The 16,139-nt window shown below is 57.1% G+C and overlaps 1 protein-coding gene across 2 annotated transcripts in view; it reads left to right on the top strand.

The window, feature by feature from the left end:
• Positions 1 to 15,510, top strand: part of LCK (LCK proto-oncogene, Src family tyrosine kinase) — a 31,723-nt gene extending 16,213 nt beyond the window's left edge. For both annotated transcript variants that reach the window (XM_005302197.4, XM_024107717.3), the window contains exons 7-13: positions 198 to 347; positions 819 to 971; positions 6,609 to 6,788; positions 9,184 to 9,260; positions 9,938 to 10,091; positions 13,052 to 13,183; positions 13,654 to 15,510. In XM_005302197.4, the coding sequence (XP_005302254.1) occupies positions 198 to 347; positions 819 to 971; positions 6,609 to 6,788; positions 9,184 to 9,260; positions 9,938 to 10,091; positions 13,052 to 13,183; positions 13,654 to 13,856 (1,049 nt within the window). In that variant the 3' untranslated portion in view covers positions 13,857 to 15,510. The remainder of the gene's footprint in view (positions 1 to 197; positions 348 to 818; positions 972 to 6,608; positions 6,789 to 9,183; positions 9,261 to 9,937; positions 10,092 to 13,051; positions 13,184 to 13,653) is intronic.
• The last annotated feature ends 629 nt before the right edge of the window (positions 15,511 to 16,139 follow it).

Below are 16,139 nucleotides of genomic sequence, written 5' to 3' on the forward strand. Positions count from 1 at the left end.
TGGTGACGGCCGTGGGAGCAGGATTTGGCATGTTGGCGCACCTCTGCCGGTGCCTGGCACGGTCCAGCTTTGCTCCGGGAGACCCCTGGGGGAGGGAGGGCAGGGGAGCAGGAACTGTGGGGCAGGAGTCTTCAAGGCGAGAAAAGGAGACCAAGCCCGCAGTGGCCTCATTCCTTGTTTCTTGTTGGCCTCGCTAGGTTCCTTCTCCCTGTCAGTGAGGGACTTTGACCAAAACCAAGGCGAGATGGTGAAGCACTACAAGATCCGGAACATGGACAATGGGGGGTACTACATCTCCCCTCGCATCACCTTCAGCAGCCTGCACGAGCTGGTGGAGCATTACACACGTAAGGCCCCGGGCACTGCCAGGAGAGGGCACAGCAACCCAAGGGAGGGTGGGCACCGAAACGTCCACTTATCACTGCGGGAACCGCTGCGGTTCCACCTCCCATGGACACGTACAACAGCTCTCGCACCCCGTGCCCCACAGCGCCACCTGCAGGGAGAGGCTGGGATGGGAGGAGCAGTGGGCTGCCCCAGAGTCAGGGCCTAAACCCCATACCCCACAGCGTCCTCCTGGGACAGGGGGAACTGTGCAGTCTCTCTGAGGCTGAGTTGTGTTTCGTCTCCTCTCGTGAAGGCGAATGAGCTTTCACTCTGGACAACTGGATCCGCAAAAGCTGGTAGCGAGTCCCTGAGCACTTGTAGTGCCTGGCCCTGGCTGCACTCCCTCGCCCCGTCCTGTGTGCGTCCCCTTTGCTCTTCATGCAGCCTCATGTTTACCCCTTGATTTGCCTCCCCTGCTCCCCGCCCTGCAGGCAATATAGATGGGTTGTGCACCCGCTTGGGCAAGCCCTGTCAGAACCAGAAGCCGCAGAAACCCTGGTGGCAGGACGAATGGGAGGTCCCTCGGGAGACTCTCAAGCTGGTGGAAAAGCTGGGAGCAGGGCAGTTCGGAGAGGTCTGGATGGGTGAGTAAAGCAGCAGCCATGACACCGGCCCTGAGGTGGGTGACGCTGACAGGCAGGCCAGTCGCTGGGTGCGGGGTGGCACTGGTGGGCTCGGTTCCCAGGCATGGCCAGGGGAATGTCTGGTTATGTGCAGAATCCCGCTCCAGCTGGTATTTAGGAACGGCCCTGACAGGGTCCCAAAAGCTGCCTGCAGGCGTCTTCAGCCAAGGGCGGGAGGAAGGGTCACAGGGTGCGGTGAGAGGACAGCAGGACCCCCAGCCTCCAAACAATGAGGTCACATTGTGAATAAACATGGATCTCAGCTACATTTAGGGGATGGGTTTAATACTGTGACTGACTAGTGTGCATGAGCACCGCCGTCCTTTTCCGGATGGAAACAAAACTCATTGGTTGTGAGTCATAGGCCCTATACTGCCAGTAGGGAATGGAGAGTCTCCTGCAGCTCGAGCAGGCCTGTGCTTTTGGTGCAGAGGGATCAGGGTTCCACCCTTGCTGGTGCCCAAGGGGTGCAGAATAGTGACCGCTGGGGCATTCCTTAGTGGCCCTGGATTTATTACAATATATTTAGCAATACCAAGGAGAGGCCCGGAAGGGAGGCCCTCTGCTTGGCTCTCTGCCCCCTTGCCTTCCGCTGTCACTCTCGCCTGCATCCGACCTGCACTGTGGTTGCAGTTCCTCGGGGCACTGATTGCTGACTCAGCTTCTCTCCTTGTATCTGCGTCCTGGGAGGAAGTTCTCCCCAGGGCTGTGGCCAGCAGGAGAAGGGAGAGGAGGTTGGGGGTAGGACTCATTCCAGGACCATCTTCGGGCACTTTGTCTTCTGGGAGGGTGCACGGCAGGAACTGAACGAAGACCCTGGGGAGGGGCAGGCTTGGGACCCCACCCAGGGCAGTGATGATGGGTGCTGGACGGTTATCTGGACTCTGCCAGGCAGGGCCCGGGCTGTGGTTGGAAGGAGCGGCTAAGTTTAGTGGAAGTGTGGACTCCTGCCCTACACAGTGTAGGATGGTGTGGGGAAGAGAGGCCTGGTAAGAGGATACTCCTAGGTCGCTGGTCCTACTCCAGCCCAGGTGTGTAGGGATCCAACGTCATTCCCGTTGGATGGCTCTTTGCTGCCCCATGTGAGATGAGTTGGGCAGGGTCTCAGGCCAGTTGCTAGCGGGGCAAATGTCTATGTTGCAAAAGCCCCCCCGGCCCCTGGCTAATGGCTCCCAGGTGCCTCATGCTGTCATTTACATGGTGCAGTGGGATTGGAACAGTGGGGCTGGACCCCCACGCTGCACCGGCCTGCGGGATAGGTTGAGGCCCATGGGCAGGGGACCAGGGTGGGTGGGAAGCCGTCTCTTCCCCGCCCCCCTCTGGGGCTGTGCCTGTCCTGTGGGTAAATAGAGGCTGCCAGTGCCTCCCAGGGACAAAGCCAGCACCGATTCACAAGCCCAGCTCCCAAGCTCAGCGCAGCCTCTTCCCGCTCCCGCCAGGGCGATGGGCTGGCCCAGGGTGAAACGAGTTAGAAACAGACCTCGGGGCTCAGCAGTACCAGGGGACGGAGACTTGCCCAGAGACTGGGTCCCAGGCCCAGCCCAGGTGTCTGTTCCCCTTTCCTTTGGCTTCTCACTCACAGACGGGGCTGCACTGGACAGAGGCCCAGCGGCATCCCAAACAGGATGTGGGATGCAAAGGGAGGCGGGGACAAGGCCTGCTGAGGGACGTGTCTCACCCGGCCCTGCCCATCACCAGGCCTTTGGTGCCACGGAGGCAGGGCCGGCTCTAGGCATCAGCAAAGCAAGCAGTTGCTTGGGGCGGCGGATTTGCAAAGGGCGCAAGAATCCAGCATGAGAGCTGAGAACCAACAGGCGGCCCTGGGAGCTGTAGTTCCTTTGTTAGCTCCCTGCCTATAGAGCCAGCCCTGGAGCAGGGAAAGAACTACATTTCCCAGCATTCCCCTGGCCGCTATCAACAGAAAAGGGTGGGGGAAGGAGTATGGAACTGAAATCTGCAGTTTGCTGTGAATGGTAGGGACAGAGCCAGCTCTAGGTTTTTTGCTGCCCCCCCACCTCAGCCCTGGGCTCCCCCCGCACCCCTGTATTGCCCCAGCCCTGGACTCTCCCTCGGCCACACCCCCTGCTGCCCCAGCTCTGGCCCCCACCTGCACTCCCCTGCTGTCCCAGTCCTGGGCTCTTCCCCCCCACCTGCACCCTCCTGCTGCCCCAGTTCTGGCCCCCACCTGCACCCTCCTGCTGCCCCAGCCCTGGGCTCTCCCCTGCCCACACCCCCTGCTGCCCCAGCTCTGGCCCCCACTTGCACTCCCCTGCTGCCCCAGCCCTGGGCTCTCCCCCCACCTGCACCTCCTGCCGCCCCAGCCCTGGGCTCTTCCCCCCCCGCATCCCCAGCCACCCCAGCTCTGGCCCCCATCTGCACCTCCTGCTACGCCAGCCCTGGGCTCTCCCCCCACCCACATCTCCTGCTGCCCCAGTCCTGGGCTCTCCCCCCTGCACCCCCTGCTGCCCCAGCCTTGGGCTCTCCTCCAAAGAAGGAATTGGGAGGACTAAATGGACGGTCCACCTCTCTATCTGAAGCCTAGCAAGGGAGGTATGTGGATCCCACTAGAATTTAAAATGAAAAGTAAGGGAGGGGAGGCTCTGGACCTGGGCAGCTTTAGATACAGTACCAGGCACGTAGGAGGATTTCCACTTCTGAGCCATGGAAGCAGAAATTGACTTTTCCTTTCCAGATATAGCTAATATTCAGAAAGGGAATCTAGCACCTGCCTTCCAGATTTGAACACCTCAAAATTCAGGAGTGCTCAAAGCTCAATTTGGGCGGCTGTTACTTCATTTCCCCCCAATCAAATATACTGATCCACTGTAACTTGCTGTAGAAAAAGTAGAATAAATTGAGCAAGAAATGCTTCCCAGTGGTTGTTAGGACTGGAATTGCTATTTTCAACAGCCATTGCTTTTTTTTTTTTTTTTTAAAGTTTTAGTTTTATTTGTTTAAAAGGAAGACCGTGATAGTGCATTCCCCGTAGAAACAAAGAATGGAACAAAAGAATAATAAAGGCACCTCAACTTTTTCTCTGCTGAATGACCCGCCCTGGGAGCAAGTTACCAGTGACCCAGGGCTGGGGCGGCAGGAGGGTGCAGTTGGGGTGGTGGTGGCGGGGGGAGAGCCCAGGGCTGGGGTGGGGGGCAGCCAAAAATTTTTTTGCTTGGGGCAGCAAAAAACCTAGAGCCGGCCCTGCACGGAGGGAGGTGGCCACAGTTCCCTCCTTGTGGCTGGGTTCCCCCCACATGTTCTACTTGCCCTCCCTGCTGCTTTACTTTCGTCTCGCCCCTAACCCTGGCTGCCAAGAAGAGGAAGGGAGGGGTGGTGCCATTTTCAGTGGCCAGCAAGGCAGGCCAGCCCTGCTTCCTTCTTCTCTCACCCCGGGTGTCCTGGCCCAGCGCCTGCAACCCCCACCCCAGTGCACAGCTGCAAATCTCGGCTCTTGCGAGGCTGCACTGGCGAAAAGAGCCCGTCGGCCTCGGTGCTCCTGTGGCGTGCAGGGTGGCTGGCACTCCAGGTGGTGTGTGCCGGGGGCATGACCCCAGGAGTCAGTCTGGCTAACACTCCAGGGCTCTCCCTTTGTCTTCCCATCGTCAATCCCAGTGGAAAGCCACGGCAGTCGTGCTCCAGGGACTTCAGCTTTCAAGGGAAATGCAACGTGGTCCGGGGATTTCTAGCCAGACAGTGGAGCTTCCTGGCTGAGGGCATTTCTCATCCAGCGCCCAAGGGCTGCCAAGCAAATAATCCAGGACAGCACACGGCAGCACAGAGCCACATGGGAGCTGGACCTCAAAGCACCTGAGTTCCGGCTTCAGTCCGGAACTCACGCCCTCCGAATGGGCCCCCTGGATCTGTTCAGCACTCCCCAGCTTCTTTCCCCTCCTCTTCAGGGACCTTCCCCTGAGGTCTTTTGTATTGCCTTGGTGAAAAGGAGGTGGAAATAGCCCTTGGCTGGCGTAGAGATGGATAAGGGTCCTAACCTCGCCCCTGGCAGAGGGGGGGCGGATCAGGGCGTGGCTGGAGTACACTGCACGACAGCTATTACCTGCTTCCCAGGGACCAAAGGGAAGGAAAACATAAGCTAGAGCAGTCCAGAGGCTGCTCTAATTTACACCAGAAGCCAGGCAGACCCCTGCACTGCCCAGAATATGGGGAGCGCAAAGATTTCCTAATGCCACTTCTATCCCACCTTCCACTCCTGCCCCAATCAAGTAACTGACAATCGGGCTCAATGTCCCCACAGCCTCTTCCCCCTCCACTCCCGCCCTGGCCTCATGCGCTGGTGCCCAGAACCCCTGGTGGAGACAGGCCTGGGTCCCTCCCAGTGCTCGGACAGAGACCCCAGCTTCCTTTGGGTTTGAGCTGCCAGTCCCAGGCAGGGTGTGGAGAGCGGGTGCGTACGGGGCCTGGCTCTATGTTCTGGGCATGTGGAGCCCCGCCTGGCATAGGAGCTGTTGGCAGTTTTGTGCCGCGCTGATAAGAATCGCGCGCACCAGAAAGGCCCTTGTTGTGGCTGTCGTTCTGGTATCCGGGCCCAGCTGCTGCTCCGAGGGCTTGTGTCTCTGAGCTGCGCTGTGACAAAAAGAGCAAATCATGAAACCGCCCGATGGTGCAGCAGCTGGAGGGAGAGCAGGAGGGCGCAGTCTCCTGTCTCACCCTGGCACCTTGCGGCTGGGGCTTCCTTCAGACACCTAGTGCCTGAGCTTGTCTGTCCCTCCCCGTGCCAGCGAGGAACACCCTGGGAGGCTCTAAGCTCCCCGCTGTGGCTGCTGTCCTCTCCCCTGGCCGGAAGGGAGGGGTTGCCATGGTGCAGGGTGGCAGGGGGTCCTGTCACAGCACCATAACCCATGGACTGAACCTGCCATTGCAATGGGCACAAGCTCCTCTCTCTCCCCACTCTGACCGTTGGTTCAGACAGTGGCATGGGCCCTGCTGGGCTGCCCTGCCCCTGTGTGCTCCATCGCCCAGGAGGGGTTTGCAGGATGGGGGTGAGGACTGAGGGCCCCGGCGGAGATGGGCAGAGATGGCTGTTGGGAACGGGGGAGGGAGAGAGGGGGGGTCAGCACCCCACTCGCTATCGTGGTCTAGGAGCTTGTGGCTCTGACGGGCAGGGTGTCAAAGGTCAGACCCCAGTGGGTTCCTCTCTCTCGTTGACCAAGAACCACAAATAACCCCCCTGCCCCCGGGTCAAAATGTGACTAGAGATTCCCCCCCAAGGGAGTAAGTGCAGATCGTGAAGCTGCGTCTCCCACACATGGTGCCCTATGGGCGCCGGCTGCAACAGTCGCTTTGTACGTGCCGTCTCCTCTCTCTGGGCATAGACTGAGGGGCTGCCTGGTCTTTGCGTCTCCAACGCGCCCCACTCACTGCTCTATGGGACCCCAGCTGTGTGAGCTCCCTTGGGGGAGGGCAAGTCAATGGAGTCACACCAGAGATGGCTTGGCCCCAAGTCCCTGCTGTGGTGAGCTCCCTCCCAGCAGTGCCGGCTGGGCCCCAAGCTGACAGTGTAGTGGTAGGAGGATCGTGCTAGCCACTCACTGCGGTAACACGGGCCTCCTCTCCCTCCTTGCCCCCTGCCCCGTCTCTCTGCAGGTTACTATAACGGTCACACCAAAGTGGCCATTAAGAATCTGAAGCAGGGCAGCATGTCCCCCAGCGCCTTCCTGGCAGAAGCCAACCTCATGAAGAGCCTGCAACACCCCAAGCTGGTGCGGCTCTACGCCGTGGTGACTCAGGAGCCAATCTACATCATCACGGAGTACATGGAGAAAGGTGAGCCCGACGGCAGCTACCCTGCCATCCCGAGCCGCGCACTCCCCAGGAGACTTGCGGGGTGGGGAGCCAGGCCCAGCCCGGCCTGCTGAGGAGCTGCCGTCAGTTTGGGGAGATCCACCAGCCGGTACCCCTGCAGCGCCCTGCTGCCCTCCTGCTTTGTGCAGAGATCTTCAGCTGTGGAGCATCTGAAGCAAGAACCGGCAGGGCGCCCAGAGCAGAGAACGAGGCCTGGGGGGAGGCGGGTAAAGCCCTACGGGCTCATCCAGAGGCTTCCATCCCTTCCTTCAGGCTTGTGCTCAGCTTGGCGGTGCCTATGGCTCTTGCTCGATTCCCAGTGCCCCCCCCCCGACGGTGCTCTACTGAGAGACTGAGTAGGGCAGAAGTGTGGTCCAGCTGTTAGAGCAGCGACTCAGGAGCCAGGACGCCTGGGTTCTTTTCCCAGCCCTGCCACTTACTCACTGTGTGACCTTGGGTGAATCACTCCAATGCCCCGTGCCTCAGTTTCCCCAACCTTAGCATGGGGATGATGGCAGCCAGCTGGTGGTTACAGGGTTTGGCACTTATCCACTGGTTGTTTGCAGAGCACTGCGTGGCGGAAGCGGTCCCAAGAGGGGCACTGTTACTGCAAAGCCTCTTAAATGCCCTGTCCTGCTTTTCCCCCTTTCCCCTAGAACTGGGCCTCAGGGACAGCTCCATCTGAACTCCCCAGTGCCTTGGAGAGCTGACCCGGAGCCTGGCGTTCCCTTGCCTCATTACTAATGAGACAGGAAATCACCCTGGGCTCGTGGCGCTGCGGCTATTCTAGTCCCTCCGGCGGGCGCTGCCTATTGTCTCACGCAGTCTTTCATTTCCTTTGCCTGCTCTGAGAGCCAAGAGCAGCGGGTTCGGGTCACGACCTCCATTATCCAGAGGGTGTGACAGTGAACCTGGACAAACTAATCCTGGCAGAGGAGGAGGGAGGTCAGCTGGATGGGATAGGGAGAGACAAGACCTACAGACAGCTCTCCCTTTCCTGCCTGCCTCCACTCCGTGCCAGGCTGTGAGCTTCCTGGCAAGAACTAAAATGATTAGGGGTTTGAAACGGGTCCCATATGAGGAGAGATTAAAGAGGCAAGGACTTTTCAGCTTAGAAAAGAGGAGACAGGGGGATATGATAGAGGTCTATAAATCATGAGTGGTGAGGAGAAAGTGAATAAGGAACAGTTATTTACTTGTTCCCATAATATAAGAACTAGGGGCCACCAAATGAAATGAATGGGCAGCAGGTTTAAAACAAATAAAAGGAAGTTCTTCTTCACACAGCACACAGTCAACCTGTGGAACTCCATGCCTGAGGATGTTGTGAAGGCTAGGACTATAACAGGGTTTAAAAGAGAACTGGATAAATTCATGGAGGTTAAGTCCATTAATGGCTATTAGCCAGGATGGGTAAGGAATGGTGTCCCTAGCCTCTGTCTGTCAGAGGGTGGAGAGGGATGGCAGGAGAGAGATCACTCGATCATTACCTGTTAGGTTCACTCCCTCTGGGACACCTGGCATTGACCACTGTTGGCAGACAGGACACTGGGCTGGATGGACCTTTGGTCTGACCCAGTCTGGCCGTTCTTATGTTCTTAAAAGTGTCGTAGAAGGCAGGAGTCCAGTTCAGAGGGCTGCTAAACAAGAGTCACAAGGGGCAAATCCCGAGGGTGCAGCATGGCCCTTCTCTGTCTCGCCGGCTCCATGGCAGAGTCATGTTCCTTTCCTCTGAGCGTTGGCGGCTCTGCCAGAGGAAACGCGCCTGCCTGTTATGTTTGGCTGTTGAGCAGAAAGGCCGATGGGACCCAAGCTGCCCAGCCAACTCCAGGGTTGTTCAGGTCTATTTTTAGACCTGGGACATGTTGCTCAAGAAGTTTGCAAGGAGTTGATTTCTCAGTATGATCCTCCCATGGGACGATGGGGGCTTATAGGGGTTCTTGGGGAATGTTTCTCAGAGGGGCCCAGGTCTGTCGTTCCGGGGGCAGTTCACACTGCATGGTGCCTGTGTGTGTGAATTGATTGTCGAGCAGTTGGGGCGGGGGGAGTTATACAGGGCAAGCTCCTGGCTTCAGAGGGAAATCACATGATGGCAAACCAGCAAAGGGAGCAATAACCTCCTTCCCCACCCTGTGAACCCAACCCAGCCTGGTCCCGCACTGGCTCATTGTTCGTCCAACTGGGCCAGGTGGGGTTTTAGCAAATCAGTCCCTGCTCCTGTCTGAACAACCCAGGCCAAATGAAGGCCTTGGATCTGCTCGCACCTTTGAGAAGCCCTGCCCTGATGGACGGAGACTATCCGGGGCTGGGTCTGAGGGCGGCCGAACTGGTTTCCTGAGGGCAGGGTTGGCATTGACTGGGGCTGGTCCTGTTGCAGGGAGCCTGGTGGATTTTCTCAAGACCCCCGAAGGAATCGGACTCACCATTAACAAATTGCTGGATATGGCAGCGCAGGTGAGGAGGAGGAGCGCCGGGAGATGGGAGCCGGATAGGGCTGATGCCAGGCTGGGGACGAGCTGGCAGAGTCTGTCTCCAGGGGCACGGGGGGTTAATGTTCCCTAGGGCTTTGTGCTCAAGTGATGGGAGCAGGTCTCGGCCTGAGACCCTGGGAATGGATGGGCCCATCCAACCAGAACCCTGCATTTTGACACACTTCATCATGACTGAGAGGCTGAGGGCTGGACAGTGGGGGGGGGCTGTGTGTCGGGATGGAGGGGCATCGGCAGAGCTGTGGGGTGGGGGCAGGGCAGGAATAGCAGCGGGCTGCCGGTCAGAACCGAGGGGCACGGGCAGCACTGGGGTGGAAGGAGTTTGTCCAGCCCCTGCCTGTCCTGCACCTGGCGCTAGCCCCAGCAGCCATCACTCCCTCATGTTTACAGTCAGTAATTCCCCCATCCCCCATATCCAACGGAGTAGGAATTTCCCCTCTGTGTCTTTCCTTCTCCTCTGCACCCCACGCCCGACTCTGGCCACCACACACACCCCCGGCCCTGACATCTGCAGGAGATGCTTGACTAGCTGAGGGGAGAGCAACCAGTGGGGAGTGGAACTGAGATTGCAGGAGCAGAGCCTCAGTCTCCCCTGTGCCCCTGCCATGTGTAACGGCCCCCTCTGTGCCCCCCCCTCCCCAGATCGCAGAGGGAATGGCCTTCATCGAGGAGAAGAATTACATCCACCGGGACCTGCGAGCTGCCAACATCCTGGTATCAGACACCCTCTGCTGTAAGATCGCTGACTTCGGGCTGGCTCGGCTCATCGAGGACAACGAGTACACGGCCCGGGAGGGTGCGTCCGCCACCTTCCCCGCTCCACCCTGCCAGCTGGGGTGCCCCTCTCTGGGAAGCAGGGTGGTGGGGTTCCCCGGGCTGGTGTGGGCCCTGACAACAGAGGGACAGAGATCCCAAGGCTGGAATGGGACCTTGCAGCAGGGCAGCGGTGTTGTGTTTGATGTGCCCAGTGAGAGGTTGCAGGGACAATTGCCCCAGCTTCTCTCTCAGTCTGATCCTCCAGTTCCAGTTTAGGGGGGTCTCCTGCCCCCAGGAAACCCCTGGCTGCTGCTGATTTCCCCCTCCTGCAGCACCGCTCCTCTGCTGGCTGATCAGAGGAGCAGGGCGGATTTCACACCTCCCTGATCGCCCTGGTTCTGCCCTGGGGGACCAGGATGGAGAGGAGGATCTGGACAAGCTGGAGGGGTGGAGGAATCCCCTCAGCTCCCCCTAAACAGGAGCATTCACAGGTGGCCAGGTTTGAAACAGGCTCCTGCAGCCGTGAGTTCCAACCCCTCCAGAGGTGACTAATATCTACCATCAACAGCAATCGGATTTCATGCCATTTACCCTGGGTGGGTCATCGGGGGGAATCTAGAAATCCTCTTCTCTGCATGGATATTAAAGACCCCAGGGCACTTCTTGAGAGTCAGGGTTTTGCTCCACATGCCTACCCTGCACCTCACGGACGGCTGCATTTCAGTGAGACTGTGCGGCTCTGCTGTGGAAAGTGTTTGAGGGATTCACGAGGTCACAAGGTTACCGGCCAAGGCACTGATCACTGCTCGTGAATGCCTTGCACAGAGGGTGAGCTGTAGTGAACCTCTTCCTCCGCCGCCCGCCCATGTAGCATTGGAAACTCTAGCTCGTGGCAGGATGCCGGCCTGACGCGTCTCTCTGCGTCTCTCTCCTCCTGCAGGGGGTAGAGCAGCAGCAGGCTCAATATAGACACCCACAGCCTCGCAGAAACATCCCAGCCCAGTGAGGAAGTGGGAGCCCACCACAAGCAACCTGTCGCCCCGTGTATCTGAGCTCTTTGCAGCTCTTGGTGAACCCGAGCTGCACAGGATACTGCAGTGCAGACCTGAGCTGGGCCTGGGGGGTGGGTCCTGCAGAGGCGAGCTGGGACCTGGCGCTGCCTCAGCCGGATGCGCCGAGCATCATGCGCCAGAGAACATCTGGCCGTTTCTGGTAGAAACAGGCTGGTGTCTCGCAGAGCCGGGAGCGGGGCTGAGACCTCGCACTGGCCAGGATGGGCAGGAGGTTCTGCTCAAATGTACTGGTATAACTGAAGTGCGAGGGAAAGGGGTTCAGGGGTGCAGAGACAGCCCCCCACTCATGGTAGGCTGGGGGGGAGGGAGCTCTGGGGGAGAGCGTAAAACCTGAGGGCAAGGGCCAGTGTGGAATGGGGTGCAAGGAACGCTGTGGGGCGTGGGGGAGAGGGGTTAGACGTCTAGAGGCAGCCCCTCCCAGTGTGAGAGCAGGACCTTTACAGGTTATGGGGTCATGACTGTTTTCTTCAGTAAGGGACCTAGACATATGGAGAGAACAGCCTGGCTGCCCCCTGCTCCCCAGGCCAGCGAGAGCAGCAGGGCGAAACATTTATAACCTCTCTAGAGCAGAGGGGCTGCTCCTCCGGACACTGATTGCCCTGTAACTCACATCAGTCCTGTAGGATTAGAGCCCTCTCTGGTGGCTCATGCAGGAACAGCCAGCACTAAAAGGCCGGTGTTGGCATCTGTTCTAGGGTTGGGCGGGGACCCCACTGGTTCCATCGCTCAGGTCAGTTTCAGTAACTCTGGGGCCATGATGAGATGTGCAGATGATACCCAGGTCTGCACATCAGCGGTCTGTGATGTGCGTCTAGGGCATCTTTCTCAGTGCCAAAGCAGGTTTTTATACCCTGGGTCCTTGTGTGATTCACTGGCTCAGGCGTGACTCTCGTTCCACCTCCTCCTTCCTTTCTCCGAGGATAGGCACAGTTTCGTGCTGGCTCAGGGCCACACCATTTTGTGCAGGGAAGAAGAGCATGTCTTTCGGTTTGTTTCACTTGGTTACAAAGTCAGTCTCCACAAGTTTCCTGTGGCCTCTAGGGATCTCAGTTTCTCCTTCCAGCTTGTGACCATCACGGGTTCTGGGTTGGCTCTGACAGTCGTGAGTGTGTGGATCACAAACCATGGCATGAGCCCAGTGTAGAAAGCTGGGAGGATGGAGTGAGTCAGCCAGCCTGATGCAACAGTGCAGGGATCTATAACTAATTACCTTGTAGTTAGCTGTCCTTAGCATGCATCATACTGTCCCCGTATGTTCTGCTTTAGGGTCGTGAGCATGCTTGTTCTCTCTCTTTCTCCCCTTATCCCCCGGGACTCGGAGTCACTGTTTAAAACCCTGTGCAAGGTTTTAGCTCTGCAGTGCTGGGAGCTGTGCAAGCTAAAAACCCGCCATAACACCTTGACAAGGGCACTGCTCACACGTCCCCTAGATTAAAGCTTTTCTTTACTGATGGCTGGAATGGGGGCTTCTGTAGAAATGGATAAAACTGCCCATAACCCTGCAGTTTGGGCAAACGAGAACAGCGCTTCCAAATAATAAAACCTCCGACAGTGCCAGTGTAGAATCTAGTTAGGGGCCTTTTGTGGGGGTCTTTAATTCCTGTGAATATTGTCAGAGATTTTCCCAGGGTGGCTGGGGATGTTGGGTCTGGGGATTCTGTGTTTCCTGCCCCAGCAGGCTGAGCGGGGATGGGAATTAAAACCACAAGCAACCAGTCTCCCATCTGCTGCCCCGAGCATGGGCTGCCCAGGGCATCGGGAGGCTCCCAAAAGCCATTGATTGTGCTGATACATCTCTGAGATGGGCACTGATGGGGAAGGAAGGGGATGAGTTTAAGTGATGGGCGAAGGTGTAAGTGATGAGGGCAGGTGGGGAACTCCCTGGTCAGCCTTAACCTCTTTTTTTAAATCCCCTTGCGTATTTCAGGAGCTAAGTTCCCCATTAAGTGGACAGCACCAGAAGCCATTAATTATGGGACGTTCACCATCAAGTCTGATGTTTGGTCATTTGGAATCCTCCTGACTGAGATTGTCACCTATGGACGGATCCCTTATCCAGGTCAGGACTTCAGCACACCCAGGCCCATCAGCAGAAAGTGTGTGTGTGTGTGTGTGTGTGTGTGTGTGTGTGTGTGTGTGTGTGTGTGTGTGTGTGTGTGTGTGTGTGTGTGTGTGTGTGTGTGTGTGTGTGTGTGTGTGTGTGTGTGTGTGTGTGACCATTTTGACCTATTTCTAATATATATTTCATCAGCCACATAAAGTTGGAAAAATAGTAGGACCCCTGACTGTCAAGGGGTGGCTCCATCTCCTATGCCCCAGCACCCCCCAGGAGGGGGTGTTGCAGGGCACAGTGAAGACGTGCCCAGCTACTCCAGTCCCAGACTGGATCAGCCAGAGGTGCAGCAGGGAATAGCGCAGGATCACAGGCTGTGGGGAAGGGCATAGCTACGCCTCTCCCAGCACTGGGGCATGTAAATTGAACTCTGACTCGGCCGGTTCCTAATTCGGGGCTGTGTGTTGTGACCACAGGGATGACTAACCCAGAAGTGATACAGAACTTGGAGCGCGGTTACCGAATGCCTCAGCCCGACAACTGCCCAGAGGAGCTGTATGCACTGATGATGCACTGCTGGAAGGAGAGCCCAGAGGAGCGCCCCACCTTCGAGTACATGAAGAGCGTTCTTGAGGACTTTTTCACTGCCACAGAGGGCCAGTACCAGCAGCAGCCGTGACAAGACCCTGAGCCAGGGTTGGCGGCGTCCTCACTTTGGGATGTGCGGGGGGTGGGAGGGGAATGGTCCCTGTACATTAGCTCCTCAGAGACTCACAGCTCAGGCCCGGGCCTTTGGATCACAGCCTAACCCTGGCAGAAACTCGTCTCTCCCCCTCACGCCAGTGACGGTTTTTACTTGTTTCTGGAGCACACATTCATGCAGCTGATTCTTCTTGATTCTCTGAGCACAGGTAACGTGTGTTTTATGAGTGCTGACAAAAGAGCTGCATGACCCCAGAGGGCTGCGAGGTTTCTACCTGAGTTGCATGTGCAGGTACACACATGCTAGAGCACCCACACAAACACCGGGGGCACACCTGTATGCCCACAGCACTGTACATGGGCTCACTCAATGCACAGATACTCAATATATATGTGTGTGTGCACACGGGCCATAAACACACAAATATTCAGCTATGCAGACACACACAAAGGCTTAGGCGTGTAAACACACCCACATGGTAGAGACACACACGGACATGCAGTGTGCATAGTGCAGAGAGCTGCACTGTGAACAGTCAGACCCATATCTCTGGCAACTAAAATCATCCTTTTGCCCCAGTGTGATGCAGAAGCCAAGTTCTCTTGCAGCCCCAGCTATGGGTTAGGCTCAGAACCCACCACAAATTGCACTAGAACCAAAGAACCCCTTATCAGCACTGATCTTCCAGCATGAGAGGCTCAGAGAGCTGCAAGGTGGAGCACCTCATGTCTCTTCCATCCCTACCCATGGGTTCCCAATGCAGGATTTCCCCAGTGCGTTTTCTTTCCCCAGTGAAGATGGATGGTGTATCAGTGCCAAGGGATTCTGCCAGCCTTGTGACAGAACAGTTCACGCACAGGGCTGTGATCAAGGCACACAAATCGCTGCACTCACCACAGCTGCTCCAAGGGGACGCAGGGCCCCCTTGTGCATTGTATCAGAGGCAGAAACCTCTTCACACCAGAGCCAGACTGTCTCTGGGACACCACTGCCCACGTCTATGTGTCCCAGTGCCCATGAAGCAGCCACTCTCTGCCCTGCTCGCTTGCTCATTTTCACTCTGAAACCACACGGCTGGACTCTGACCAGTGGCTGTCGCACACAATGGGTCCCGGAACCCTTTAGAAAGTTTGGTAAAGCAGGCAACCAGTTCAAACATTTTAGCAAAGGGAGAGAGGAATGACCAGGCAGGAGGAAAAGGAGAGGATTTCAGCTCAGACTGCAAAGGACCTGGTGAGTCCAAGAGGTGTGGAGAGATACAGAAGGCTGTTTCAACTGGCAGGAGCTGCAGAGGCAAAAGCACTTCTGGTTTCTCTGCACTGTTGAACGAGACGTTAGTGTCCTGGAACGTCGACAGAGACAGGTTCAAACCACAATATTTAGATCCAGAAGTGGTCTCAGAATTTGACTCGGCAGGTGTTGGCTGTAGTCTGGACCAATCCCTACAATCGGGGGTTCTGCCTAGTCTCACAAAAGGCTTGTTTGAGAGACACCCTCCCAACTCCCTGTTTTAGGAACAAGCCACCCTGAATAACCAGCCCGTGCAGGGCTCTTTTATTTCCCATTGTACCTTAAAGCCCTGTCTTGTGTTGCTCTTTGATTTTCAGTAAATAAAGACCTTTGAAATGGAGCCTCCTTCCTCCATTCCGGGGTGGGCGGGAGGGGAGCTGCTCATCCTAACTTGACATTGTGTGTATGCAGAGCTGAAGGTGGGCTACTGGCTCTCCTTCTCAGAACCTCACAGGGGAACCCAACAGGGAACTTGCAGGATTGGGCCCTAAGCCAGGCCCAATAGGAGGCCAGGGCACTTGGTGAGGAGGGGGGTCCGAGGCAGCATTTCTCAGAGGGAAGGGGTGCACTTGGTACCAGCTGCAGCTTGGCAGGGGGTCAGGAGGGACGTACTTACCGCCTGACAGGGTCAATGGGAACACTCAGGCAGTACCCAGTAAGGGGGTGCTGGTATCACAGTTTCAGGATAGCTGTACCAGTATTCCCCATGCATGGTCCACGTTAGCTTCCGGCTCCCAATCGTCATGTCTCTTGGGCAGAGACCCGTGTCTCACGCCTTCCTAACCAGGGATTTTAAGGCTACACAGTCCCCTGGTTTACCATGTCAAATTCCCAGCAAGCCAGTCTGCCTAAAAGGACAGCGCCTGTGCTTTGCTTTCTCTCTATGCCGAGGGCATTGCCCAGAGGTGTAAGTTACCACCCAGTTCCGGCTAAGCAAGCACATTTGTTCTTAAGGTAAAAGCATTCCAG

This window comes from Chrysemys picta, chromosome 23 (assembly GCF_011386835.1).
Source record: "Chrysemys picta bellii isolate R12L10 chromosome 23, ASM1138683v2, whole genome shotgun sequence".
Lineage (NCBI taxonomy): Eukaryota > Metazoa > Chordata > Testudines > Emydidae > Chrysemys > Chrysemys picta.